This window comes from Macaca fascicularis, chromosome 19 (assembly GCF_037993035.2).
Source record: "Macaca fascicularis isolate 582-1 chromosome 19, T2T-MFA8v1.1".
Lineage (NCBI taxonomy): Eukaryota > Metazoa > Chordata > Mammalia > Primates > Cercopithecidae > Macaca > Macaca fascicularis.
The window spans coordinates 11347143-11360493 of record NC_088393.1 but is presented as its reverse complement, the minus strand read 5'-3'; the positions used below and the strand labels follow the sequence as shown (position 1 = coordinate 11360493).

Below are 13351 nucleotides of genomic sequence, written 5' to 3'. Positions count from 1 at the left end.
GTCTCTACAAAAATAGAAAAATTAGCCAGGCATGGTGGCGCACACCTGTATTATTCCCAGCTACTCAGGAGACTGTGGTGGGAGGATCACCTGAGCCCAAGTGGTGAGCCAGGATTGCACCACTGCACTCTAGCCTGGGCAACAAGGCAAGACCGTTTCAAAAACAAACACATGAGGGCCGGGCATAGTAGCTCATGCCTACAATCCCAGCACTTAGGGAGGCCGAGGTGGGCAGATCACCTGAGGTCAGGAGTTCGACACCAGCCTGGCCAACACGGTGAAACCCCTGTCTCTACTAAAAATACAAAAATTCGCTGGGCATAGTGGCGCATGCCTGTAATCCCAGCTACTCAGGAGGCTGAGACAGGATAATTGCTTGAAACCGGGAGGTTGCAGTGAGCTGAGATTATGCCACTGAACTTCAGCCTGGGTGACAGAGCGAGACTCCATCTCAGGAAAAAACAACAACAAAAAACCACCAAATACATAAATAAAATAAAATGAAAAAATCAATTTTAAACACGTACGTACGTTCCTTAACCCCTCTGCTGGGGTCTTTGCCCTGCAGGAATCCTCGCCTGTACAGTCACAGATGAACTTACAAGCATCTGTTAATGCAAAAAAAAAACAAGCAAACCCCTGGGTGTCCCCTATGGGCATTGAGATACATGAACAGTCTGTGGGCTGCGCCAGGCAGAGACAGAAGGCTCCAGGCTTTGCTTTAACAAGAAGAGAAAAGCCAAGTGCAGAATTTAGGGGCTGGGGGACGTCTATTACCGTAATTCCCGTTCTAAGGCGCGAACCGAGAAAGACCGCCCATGTCTGCATGAGGACCTTGGACCCCTGAGATAAAATGCTAAATCGAGATAACAGTGGCGCTTCTCCATGGTGATGTCAAAACTACCTGGGCAGGGAGGGCCCTGCAAGGCACTGGTTACAAATGACGTAACGTGCTAAGCCCCAGGGGACAGGCACTGTTTGTGACGGGCATTCCCTGGCCCACTCCTGCCACAGGCTTAACAAATAGCATTTAACTTTATTTATTTACTTATTTATTTTTGAGATGGAGTCTCGCTCTGTCTGCTCGGGCTGGAGCGCAGTGGTGTGATCTTGGCTCACTGCAACCTCTGCCTCCCAGGTTCAAGTGATCATCCTGCCTTAGCCTCCCAAGTAGCTGGGACTACAACCGCCCACCACCACACCTTGCTAATTTTTGCATTTTTTTCATAGAGACAGGGTTTTACCATGTTGGTCAGGGTGGTCTTGAACTCCCGACCTCAAGTGATCCACCCACTTAGGCCTCTCAAAGTGCTGGGAATACAGGTGTGAACCATCATGCCTAGCCTAATTTTTTTTTTTTTTTAATTTCATAGGGACAGGATCTCACTTTGTTGCTCAGGCTGGTCTAAACTCCTGGCTTCAAGCAATCCTCCTGCCTTGGCATCCCCACGTGCTGGGATTACAGGCACCTTGTAATCTGCCAGTTTGTCCCCATGGCCATGTGAGATGACAGCTGCTATGACCCTCACTTTAGAGGTGTAGAAAATGAGGCTCAGAGAGGTCCGGTCACCTGCCTGTGGTCACCCAGCAGGCCCAGGTCCTCCCTCAGGCTGAACCCTCCACAACAACACTTCCTTCAGTCCAGTAGGCTGAATCCTGTGGTTTTGGTTTTGTTTTTTTTTTTTTTGAGACGGAGTCTTGCTCTGTCACCCAGGCTGGAGTGCAGTGGCACGATCTTGGCTCACTGCAACATCTACCTCCCGGGTTCAAGCAATTCTCCTGCCTCAGCCTCCCGAGTAGCTAGAATTACAGGGATGCACCACCATGCCCGGCTATGAATCTCCTCTTGAAGCCTGCAAAGGGCCACTATTTGCTGTGTCAAGGATGTCTGAGCATAAAAGCACTCTGGTCCCTGAGCCCACGACCATGTACTGCTGCCTGGTGCGGGGCGGGGGGGGATGCCAGGGCTGTGATGGCCAGAGCAGGCAGTGTCCTCCTGCTGTCCCTGTGGGAAGTGCCTCGTGCATGGTACCGTCTGCAGTATGAGCTACCCAGGAGTCCCTGTCACCTGCTCTTGTCCAGCTGTTCCAGTGCCTCAGGGACCCTTACAGGCCCAAAGCCAAAAGGTCAGAGGCAGAAGAGTCCCTGAGTGAGAATTTGGGATTGTGGGGGCACACCTGCTCCCAAACCTCACAGCTAGGCAGCTGCACCAACCAAGTCACGGGGCGGATCTTAAGAGCCCAAGCCGGAGAGGGACCTAACCCAAGGTCTGACTCCTACCCTCTCTCCCATGTCTCTTCTCCCACCGCAGCCAGGGGAGCCTGTGAGCACCTGAGTCAGCCCTGACCCTCCTGCGCTCAGAACTGTCCATGGCTCCCACCTCACTCACAGCAAAAGCCAGTGTCCTCCATGAGGTCCCACAAGGCCCTGCACAGCTGCTCCTTTACCTCCTCCCCCTCCCCTCACTCACTCCATCCAGCCACACGGTCCTCCTCTGACATGCCCGACCCAGTCCTGCCCCAGGGCCTGTGCACTGGCCAGGCTTCATCCCACATGGCTCCCTCCCTCACCTGCTTCAGGTCTTCGCCTGACACTCAACTTGTTCTTTTTTTTTTTGAGACAGAGGCTTACTCTGTTGCCCAGGCTGATGTGCAGTGATGTGTTCTCAGCTCACTGAAACCTCTGCCTCTTGGGTTCAAGTGATTCTCCTGCCTCAGTCTCCCAAGTAGCTGGGATTACAGGAGAATGCCACCATGCCCGGCCAATTTTTGTATCTTCAGAAGAGACAGGGTTTCACCACGTTGGCCAAGCTGGTCTTGAACTCCAGACCTCAAGTGATCCTCTCGCCTCAGCCTCACAAAACGTTGGGATTACATTACATGCCTGGCCAACGCTCACTTTCTTTTTTTTTTTTGGAGATGGAGTCTTGCCCTATCACCCAGGCTGGAGTGCAATGGCGTGATCTCAGCTCACTGCAACCTCCGCTCCCGGGTTCAAGTAATTCTCCTGCCTCAGCCTCCTGAGTAGCTAAGATTACAGGCATGCACCACCATGCCTGGCTAATTTTGCAATTTTATTTATTTATTTATTTATTTATTTAGAGACGGAGTCTCGCTCTGTCGCCCAGGCTGGAGTGCAGTGGCGGGATCTCGGCTCACTGCAAGCTCCGCCTCCCGGGTTCACACCATTCTCCTGCCTCAGCCTCCCGAGTAGCTGGGACTACAGGCGCCCACCACCACGCCCAGCTAATTTTTTTGTATTTTTAGTAGAGACGGGGTTTCACCGTGTTAGCCAGGATGGTCTCGATCTCCTGACCTTGTGATCCGCCCGCCTCAGCCTCCCAAAGTGCTGGGATTACAGGCGTGAGCCACGGCGCCCGGCCTATTTATTTATTTTTGAGACGGAGTCTCGCTCTGATGCCCAGGCTGGAGTGCAATGGCGCAATCTCGGCTCGCTGCAAGCTCCACCTCCTGGGTTCATGCCATTCTCCTGCCTCAGCCTCCCGAGTAGCTGGGACCACAGGCGCCCACCATCACGCTCAGCTAATTTTTTGTAATTTTTTTACCACGTTAGCCAGGATGGTCTCGATCTCCTGACCTTGTGATCCGCCCACCTTGCCCTCCCAAAGTGCTGGGATTACAGGCGTGAGCCACCGTGCCTGGCCTAATTTTGCAATTTTAGTAGAGATGGGGTTTCACCATGTTGATCAGGCTGGTCTCGAACTCCTGACCTCAGGTGATCCACCCACCTTGGCCTCCCAAAGTGCTGGGATTACAGGCATGAGCCACTGCACCTGGCTGGCCAACGCTCCCCTTCTAAAGGAGGCTGTTCCCGACGACTCCCACGCTAGCACCACTTTCATAATTTAACACACTATACATTTTCTTTCTTATTTTTTGTCCCATTCATCCCACTTCCCCCGCTTCTGAGCACTCCAAGGGGCAGGGATGGACACCTGTCCCGTCCACTGGGGCGACTGCCGTGCTTAGGATGGAGCCTGGCACGCAGAATGCTTGCAGCGAGTGTCTGCTGAATGAATGAGTGGACGAGTGATGAGTGGTGCCCAGTCTAGGGGGCCCTGTGGCGGATGGAAGGCAGGAGCCAGGCTGGTGGTGGGGGCGGGTGCCAGGGTACGTACTGCAGCAGGGCTTTGGTTTTGCGGGTAGGGTCGTCGGGCCGGAAGTTCTTGTACTCCTCCACCTCCTTCTCCAGGGACAGTAGCTGGCTCTGTAGTTTGCTACGCAGGGCTGGCAGCGACTCCCGGATGTGGTTGGTCAGTTGCTGCAGGAGAGAGGTCAGAGATCAGAAAGGGTGGCATGGGCAGGGGACCAGGGGGTGGCAGGCATACTCCCCCCACCAAGGGCCAACGCCAGGGTGCCACTATGAGGCCAGCACACCACACAGCCTTGAGACAGTAACAGATATATCAAGCCACAGATACACTCGTGTCTGGGAAAGGAGACGGTACGGAGCTGCTCATGAGTGTAAGAGGCTACAAACAGCCCGTGGGGCTGACATCAGGCACTGGGCATATCAACGCCTTGGGGACATGCAAATACTTGCAAGGACAGTCCATCCAGACCACAGAACACGGGCGCCAATGAACACACATGGGGACAGGCCCTACAAACTAAGACGGAAAGATCTCCCCTGAAAAGCAGCAGAACGCACTTAAGATGACCTCCCTGGCTGCATCTGCATCTACAGAGAGAAGCAAGAAAGATTCAAAATAGACAAACGTGGGCCAGGCACGGTGGCACACACCTGTAATCCCAGCACTCTGGGAGGCTGAGGCAGAAGCATCACTTAAGATCAAGAGTTTGAGACCAGCCTGGCCAACACAATGAAACCCTGTTTCTACCAAAAAATACAAAAATTATCTGGGTGTGGTGGTGGGCACCTGTAGTCTCAGCTACTCGGGAGGCTGAGAAAGAACTCGGGAGGTGGAGGTTGCAGTGGGCCGAGATCACACCATGGTACTCTATCTAGCCTGGGTGACAGAGCAAGACTGTCAAAAAAAAAATTTCTTTTTAATTTAAAAATTTAAAAGAAAAGAAAAAGAAAAACAAAGCCATAAAATCAGCCTATACTTGAAAAGTGTAAACCAGAGTTCTGCCATCTGTCCCACAATAGAGAAGAATTTAGAAAGTGTTCATCAAGGCTGGGTGCAGTGGCTCACACCTGTAATCCCAGCACTTGGGGAGGCTGAGACAGATCACTCGAGGATAGGAGTTTGAGATCAACCCAGGCAATATGGTGAGACCTTCTCTCTACCAAAAATAAAAACCTTTTAAAACTTAGCTGAGTGTGGCAGTACACGCCTATAGTCCCAGCTACTCAGGAGGCTAAGGCAAAAGAATCGCTTGAGTACAGGAGGCTGAGGATGCAATGAGCCGTGTTTGTGTCACTGCAATCCAGCCTGGACAACAGAGTAAAATGCATCAGAAAGCCTGGATAACAGAGAAAAATCATCAAAAAGGCCGGGCATGGGCCGGGGGTGGTGGCTCACGCCTGTTATCCCAGCACTTTGGGAGGCCAAGGCAGGCAGATCACGAGGTCAGGAGATCGAGACCATCCTGGCTAACACGGTGAAACCCTGTCTCCACTAAAAATACAAAAAAAAAAAAAAAAAAAAAAAATTAGCCGGGCATGGTGGCAGGTGACTATAGTCCCAGCTATTCAGGAGGCTGAGGCAGGAGAATGGCGTGAACCCGGGAGGCGGAGCTTGCAGTGAGCTGAGATTGCGCCACTGCACTCCAGCCTGGGAGAGAGGGAGACTCCATCTTGGGGCGGGGGGTGAGAAATAAAAAAGGCCAGGCTGGGTACAGTGGCTCACGCCTGTAATTCCAGCACTTTGGGAGTCTGAGGCGGGCGGATCACCTGAGATCAAGAGATGGAGACCAGCCTGGCAAATGTGATGAAACTCTGTCTCTGCTAAAAATACAAAAGTTAGTTAAGTGTGGTGGTGCACACCTGTAATCCCAGCTACTTGGGAGGCTGAGGCACGAGAATCACTTGAACCTGGGATGTGGAGGTTGGAGTGAGCTGAGATCACACCACTGCACTCCAGCCCGGGCAACACAGTGAGGCTCTATCTCAAAAAAAAAAAAAAAATTCATCAAAAAAATAAAAATAAAATAAAAAGTGTCCAGTGAGCTAGAAAAGAGGCATGAAGGAACCTCACATCTATGGCATGGAGCCAGTGGGGTACCCCAAAGATCTCCTTGACCAGGGATCCCTGCCCTGCAGCCCCGGCCATGGACCCCCGTCTGTGTGGGCTGCCTAGAAAGGCAGGGAGCTACGCTGGCCTTCCCTTGGTCTCTGACAGGATACTACTGCACTGAAGCCGTGAGCAAATGGAGAGGAAGGGGCACTGCTGCTCTGGGAAGCACCCCACGTGAAAGGAGGCTGAGCCCCCTCCAGGCTCCCTGGTGGCCACCTGGGCTTTTCGCTGCTGGCTCTCAGGAGGACCCAGCCAGCTGTGGAGTTTTACTTCCCTTCCTCTCCCTACTCCCGTTTGCAGGCAGACCCCAGCTTCCTCTCCTGGTGGGCCCCTCCCTCTAGACACTGACTTCCCTCTTTGCTCTCCTGAGCTGCTTTCTTTGGGCGGCTCTTTTCCCGGCCCCCGCCCCTACTGGATTCTTGATCGTGCATTTCTCTGGTGGTTTGTTTGGTGTCAGTCTCCCTCATTAGAATTATGCCTTCCACAAGGACAGGAACCTGCTCTCGTGTGGACACTGCGTGCCCCGATATGTGCGTGAAAAGATGACTCCTGGAGTGCTGCTGAGGCCCTGCTGCCATCCTGGAAGGTGCTGGAAAACAGCACAGAGGAACATCTTGCCCCTGCTACCACGCACTGGCCCACTGTATAGCTTTTAATACCATTTCTGTTTATGCACCCTGTGAATATATTACTTATAAGAAGAGAACGATAGGCCAGGCACGGTGGCTCATGCTTGTAATCTCAACACTTCGGGAGGCTGACGCAGGTGGATCACTTGAGCTCAGGAGTTTGAGACCAGCCTGGCCAACATGGTGAAACTAACTCCATCTCTACTAAAAATACAAAAATTAGCCGGGTGTGGTGGCACATGCCTGTAATCCCAGCTACTCAGGAGGCTGAGGCAGGAGAATCGCTTGAACCTGGGAGGTGGAGGTTGGAGTGAGCCAAGATCATGCCACTGCACTCTAGCTTAGGTGATGGAGTGAGACTCCGTCTCCCCCCCCAAAAAAAAAAAAATAAATAAAAACGTTATAAACCCCGTCACCAATCCCACGCAATGCATACAATCTTCTGGGTAAATGACTAAATAATTACAATGGTAATTAAAATATTGGTAATAACAGCGATGGTTTTAATAGTAGCAGCACCAAGTCACTGAACATCTGCTTTTCACCAGACCCTAAATCAAGTACATTGCTTTTATTTAGTTATTTAATTTTTTGAAACAGGGTCTCACTCTACTGCCCAGGCTGGAATGCAGTGGCACGAACATAGCTCACTGAAGTCTTGATTTTCCAGGCTCAAGTGATCCTCCTGCCTCAGCCTCCTGAGTACCTGGGACTACAGGCATATGCCACCATGCTTAGCTATTTTTTTCTATTTTTCCTAGAGATAGGATCTCCATATGTTGCCCAGACTGGTCTCGAACTCCTAGGCTCAAGTGATCCTCCTGCCTTGGCCTCCCAAAGTGCTGGGATTACAGGCATGAGCCACTGCACCTGGCCAAGTACATTTATTACAGCACAAATAAATGTGGACTGAACCTATTTTGCTAAAACAACTGCTGCTCTAGCCTGAAACAAGTGCCAGTGAGGACTGCAGCTATTGTGCAGTGCACAGCCTACGCCACTGCACACTACTCTGCAAACCCTTGCAGTACCTGATTCAGCGTCTTCTGCAGATGTGGTGTGCCCATGCGGTCAGCCATGTGCCGGTAGGCCGGGTGGGAGAGGAAGAACTTCCTCTCAGCTGCCAGCGCTGCACGGATGTCCTTCTTGCCCTCAATATCCTTCTGGCTGCGGTTCACCACGCCAATGTAGCCTGTGGGGAGAGGCAGTCAGGGCAGGGGCAAAGCTAGGTGAGCCAAGTGTACCTGGCATGGAGATGGGCAAGATTCAAGTATAGAGATGTATCCTGTCCCACAAGGCACTCACAGACTATGTCATAACATGTTACTCGGAAACAACACAGAGGATGCGAATGCACATGGCAGCTGCGAAGAGGAACGTTAAGTATTTGGAGGAAGGAGGGATCACATCCAGCCTGTGTGTGCAGGGACAGAAAAAAGCTTTGGGGCGGATGAAATCTACAAGCTGAGATTCAAAGACAGGTAAGAAAAAAATCTCAGCCGGGCACGGTGGCTCAAGTCTGTAATCCCATCATTTTGGGAGGCCGAGGAGGGTGGATCATGAGGTAAGGAGTCCGAGGCCACCTGGCCAGCATGGTGAAACCCCATCTCTACTAAAAATACAAAAAATTAGCCATGCATGGTGGCGCCTGACTATAGTCCCAGGGACTCGGGAGGCTGACGCAGGAGAATTGCTTGAACCCAGCAGGTGGAGGTTGCAGTGAGCCAAGATCATGCAACTGCACTCTAGCCTGGGCGACAGAGCAAGACTCTGAATAAAAAAAAAAAAAAAATCTCAAGGCCAGGTGCAGTGGCTCACACCTGTAATTCCAACACTTCAGGAGGCTGAGGTGGGTGGAACACTTGAGCCCAAGAGTTCGAGACCAGCCTGGGTAACATGGCAAAACCCCATCTCTACAAAAATATACAAAAATTAGCGAGGCGTGGTAGCACATGTGTATAGTCCCAGCTACCTGGGAGGCTGAGATGGCAGGATCACCTGAGCCTGGGAGTTCGAGGTTGCAGCAATCTGTAATCACCCCACTACACTCCAGCCTGGGAAACAGAGCAAGGCATTGTCTCAAAAGAACAAAGAGAAATAACATATTAAAAACAAGAGCAATAGGGAACAGCTAAAATCCACTATCAAACAAGTATATTTTAAACAGTTGGGTACATGAGGGTATTCATGTCCAGAGAGATCAGTGGAACCGAAAGAAAAGTCCAAAACTATACCGAGAAGGAGGTAGAACTGAAAGTTAACACTTCAACGTATGGGGGAGAAAAGCTGGATAATTCAATGCATGCTGTTGTAAAGAATCCTAGTGGAATGCCTGTCATTCCACTAGATTGTGCAGTGGCGCAATCTCAGCTCACTGCAACCTCCGCCTCCTGAGTAGCTGGGATTACAGGCGTGTGTCACCACACTCAGCTAATTTTTTTTTTTTCCAGTAGAGACGGGGTTTCACCATGTTGGCCATGCTGGTCTCAAACTCCTGACTTCATGATCTGCCAGCCATGGCCTCCTAAAGTGCTGGAATTACAGGTGTGAGCCACTGCGCCTGGCCTATGCTCCATTTTCTTTGCAGTGGGGTTGTGCATCTTTTCTCTTGAGAAGGGGAGAGGTGCCTGTCATCTATCCTGTAAGGTCTTGTGAGATGTGACTGCTCTTCATCCTCTCCAGATCTCTCTCAGATCCAAGAGGGAGGAGGGAAATGGAGACATGCCAAGGTGAGGTCACAGTAGGAGACCCAAGATCTGAACCTAGATCCCTGTGAAGACAAAATCACCATCACCTGTGTGACAGCACGAAGAAGGAAACAGCAGGGGCCAGCAAAAGGCATCTAGCTTGGATTTGGGTTGATTTACTTATTTAAGAGATGGAGTCTCGCCCTGTTGCCCATTCTGCATTGCAGTGGCACAATCATAGCTTACTATAGCTTTGAACTCCTGGGCTCAAGCCATCCTCCCAACTCAGTCTCCTGAGTAGCCGGGAGTACAGGCACATGTACCATCACACACGGATGATATTTTCTTTTTTTTTGAGACAGAGTCTCACTTTGTCACCCAGGCTGGAGTACAGTGGCGCAATCTCAGCTCACTACAACCTCCGCCTCCCAGGTTCAAGCGATTCTCATGTCTCAGCCTCTCTAGTAGCTGGGATTACAGGTGTGCACCACCACACCCGGCTAATTCTTTTTTGTATTTTTAGTAGAGACAGGGTTTCATCATGTTGGTCAGGCTGGCCTCAAACTCCGGACCTCAGGTGATCCACCCGCCTTGGTCTCCCAAAGTGCTGGGTTTACAGGCATGAGCCACTGTGCCAAGCCTGTATGATTTTTCAAGAGAGAGATGGGGTCTTGCTGTGTTGCCCAGGCTGGTCTCAAACTCTGGGCCTCAAGCCATCCTCCCAACTGTGCTTTCCAAAGTCCTGGGGTTACAGGCATGAGCCACCACGCCTAGCCTGGGTTCCCGTAAAGCAGCAGGAGTTGTGAGTCATTAGTACGCCAGGAAAAAGGGTCCAGTGGGAGGGCTTCTGAAGCCTGAGGTCACAAACCAGGAGCAGGCCTACAAGTCAGCTGAGAGTGGAAGCGCCTTCGTTCTTGGAAACAGGAAGCAAGGCAGAGAAGGGCAGCCGTGGACATCAGTGAGTCAGGAGGAAGGGGAAGAGGCCCATATCACCAAATCCTCAGCCCAGCTAGTACCCACAGACCCCGAAGCCCCTTAGGATCCAAGGTGGAGCCTAACAGTATCCAAGAGCAGCTGGGTCGGGGTGGCTGTAGTAGGGTGTGGGGTTGGGTAAGGTCTGCTTTCCTCTTTAGCACCAGCAAATCCTCCCCAAACCTTAGCCAGTCACAGATTCACTTCTCAGCCCCGGATCTTCACAGTCAAACAGGGTTTTGAATTTAGCCCTGACCACATTCTCCTGGGATCCAGGGTCACCTCACCACTCAATGTCTCAGCAGTGCTGGGGGATGGTGGTAACCAAGGTCTGAACTTTTCCCCACATCTATCTCAGACACCAAGGTGGAAAACCCAGGAGTAAAAGAAATGGTCTAAGTGACTGTGGCTAAGCATGAAGGGAAAGGCCGGAGATGCCCGCAGCTTAGAGTAGATCCCAGAGGGCAGGAATGGTTTTTAAAAAACACAAAACAAGGCCGGGCACAGTGGCTCATGCCTTTAATCCCAGCACTTTGGGAGGCCGAGGCAGGTGGATCACATGAGGTCAGGAGTTCGAGGCCAGCCTGGTCAACATGGTGAAACCCCGTCTCTACTAAAAACACAAAAATTAGCTGGGTGTGGTGGCGAGTGCCTGTAATCCCAGCTACTCAGGAGGTGGAGGTTGCAGTGAGCCGAGATTGCGCCCCTGTACTCCAGCCTGGGTGACAAGGCAAAAACTCCATCTCAAAAAAAAAAAAAAAGGAAAAGGAAAGGAGATGTTATAATAGAAAGTAATTTTAAAAATTAATTATAGTTATAAACCCTGGGGAGCCGGGAGCTGCGGAAGATTCACGAGTGGCTGTCTGGGGGAAGTGTGGCTGCGGGTGAGTTTAGTTTCCTCTTTCTATACACTTGTTTTCTAATGTTCCAGAAACCAGCAGGTGTTAACTGTGCACTTGAAAAATGAACGCATACAAATCAGAAGAAAAAGATACATATGCTCAAAGGGAAAAGAAAGAAGGAGTTACGGTGAAATGGAGAAGCAGTGACTTCCAAGCAGGCAGAGAACAGGTGCCAGGGTTTCAGTAACGATAAGGACCCCACCCATCCTCCTGCTTCCCCAGTCCCCGCAAAGCCACACCTCTTCTCAACGGGAGCAACTTGTTCTCCAAGACGTCCCTGGCATCGGTGCCCTCGTCCATCAGGTCAAGCTTGGTGATGACACCGATGGTCCGCAGGCCTGAAAGAGCCCAGAGGTCAGAGGTCAGAGGTCAGAGGCTGCCACCAGGAAAGAGCGTCGGCAGCTGCAGGCCACCTGGGGTCCATTCGGCCGTGAAACTTCCAGGTCACATCACCTGGGAAAGCCAGAACATCACAGGCCTGGACCCCAGTTTCTCACGTGTTGAATGAAGATGGTCACAGCCCTGATCTCACAGAGAGGTCATAAGGGTGAGCCTGGCACATGGCAAATACTCAACAAATGCTGGCCTTTATTGTCACTTGTGTCATTAAGGACAACCTCTGCTGCTGCAGGCTTGGGGAAACCTCATGGAAACATGATTCCTGGGCCAGATTTTGATGCTGGACTCTCCAAGTGGCAGCAAAGTCCCAAGGTAACATTTGAGCCTGACGCGACTGTTTCCAGGGCCACCTCTTGCCTGAATGGCTAAAATCCCACTCTGGAAACCATCCCGTCCAATCCCACCTCTCCACAAGTCATTCCAGAGTCAAGGATGTCCTCCTAGCAAAGCCTCACCTCTGCAGGTCAACCGCCCCCACGGGGGCTGCGGCCTGGCTCTGTGCTGACCGTGTGTGTTTTATGTGTGGCATGTGCATGAGACACTGGGGACAGATGGAAGTCAGAGTGAAGATCTCTGGTGGGTGCCAACTTGGGCATCAAGGGGGCCACAGCTGTGCCCTCCCTGGGGCCCCTTCCTGTTCACATTCTGCAGTGAGGGTTCAGTAGAGGGATCTGACTAGAGGGGCCCCGGGGCGTCAACCCGAAGGGAAATAGATGATCTCGCCATGCAAAGACCAGACGTTTAACAGTCCTCACATCAGCTGTCCAGGTTAGGACTGAAGTTCCCATTCTGACTAAGAGGGGACCGTGTCTCAGGGAGCAGAGTAACAGCTAGACGGGACCTGAGGTCGCATCTGGGCCATGGAGTGCTGGACCCTTCCTTCAGCCGCAGGCTAGCTTCCCACCCTGGCAACATGGGCACTGCCATGTCCAAGGAGGACTGTCCAACTGCCACACAGTGACTTCCCAGGGGATGCCCACCAGCACTGCTGGTTCTCGGAGAAGTGCCGTGTTCCAGGAGGCCTTTTCCTAAAGTGGCCATGTATCGAAGAGAACGCCAGTGACTTGAAACCAAGGATGCTGGGCATGTCCCATGCTCAAGGCACCTGGAAGAGGGGACTGCTGCCCTGGGTTCAGGGTTACCTTGGGGATCGACCTCCTTGGCCAGCTTGAGGGCGTCGGAATTGGCCAGGTCCATGTTGGCAGGCGTGACGGCCAGAATGAGGCTGCTCTCCCGGCTGATGAACTGCAGGATCATGTCCTTGATCTGGTACTCGATGTCTGGAGGCTGGTCGCCCACGGGCACCTTGGTGATACCCGGGAGGTCGATGAGGGTCAAGTTCAACACTGGGAGGGAAACCAGAGGGAAAGGCACTCAGAGCCAGGAAAGGGGAGGCACAAACAGGCCCGCAGCCACCCAGCTGACTACCAAAGTTCCTGCACAGGGCTCAGACCTGAGGATGCCGCCTGACACTCCACCTGAACCACACCTTGGATCCAGTAACTCCCCTCCTAGGATCCCATCCTACAGATACCCTCT

General features: G+C 52.0%; 1 protein-coding gene across 20 annotated transcripts in view; it reads right to left on the bottom strand.

The window, feature by feature from the left end:
• DNM2 (dynamin 2) overlaps positions 1 to 13351 on the bottom strand; it is a 110053-nt gene that overhangs the window by 35717 nt on the left and 60985 nt on the right. For 18 of the 20 annotated variants that reach the window (XM_005587967.4, XM_074025889.1, XM_074025891.1 and 15 more), the window contains 4 exons: positions 12955 to 13158; positions 11653 to 11751; positions 7884 to 8044; positions 4139 to 4281 (listed from right to left, as the gene is read on the bottom strand). In XM_005587967.4, the coding sequence (XP_005588024.1) occupies positions 4139 to 4281; positions 7884 to 8044; positions 11653 to 11751; positions 12955 to 13158 (607 nt within the window). Of the gene's footprint in view, positions 1 to 4138; positions 4282 to 7883; positions 8045 to 11652; positions 11752 to 12954; positions 13159 to 13351 lie in introns of those variants that run through there. The other 2 variants (XM_074025895.1, XM_074025896.1) reach the window with 2 other exon arrangements.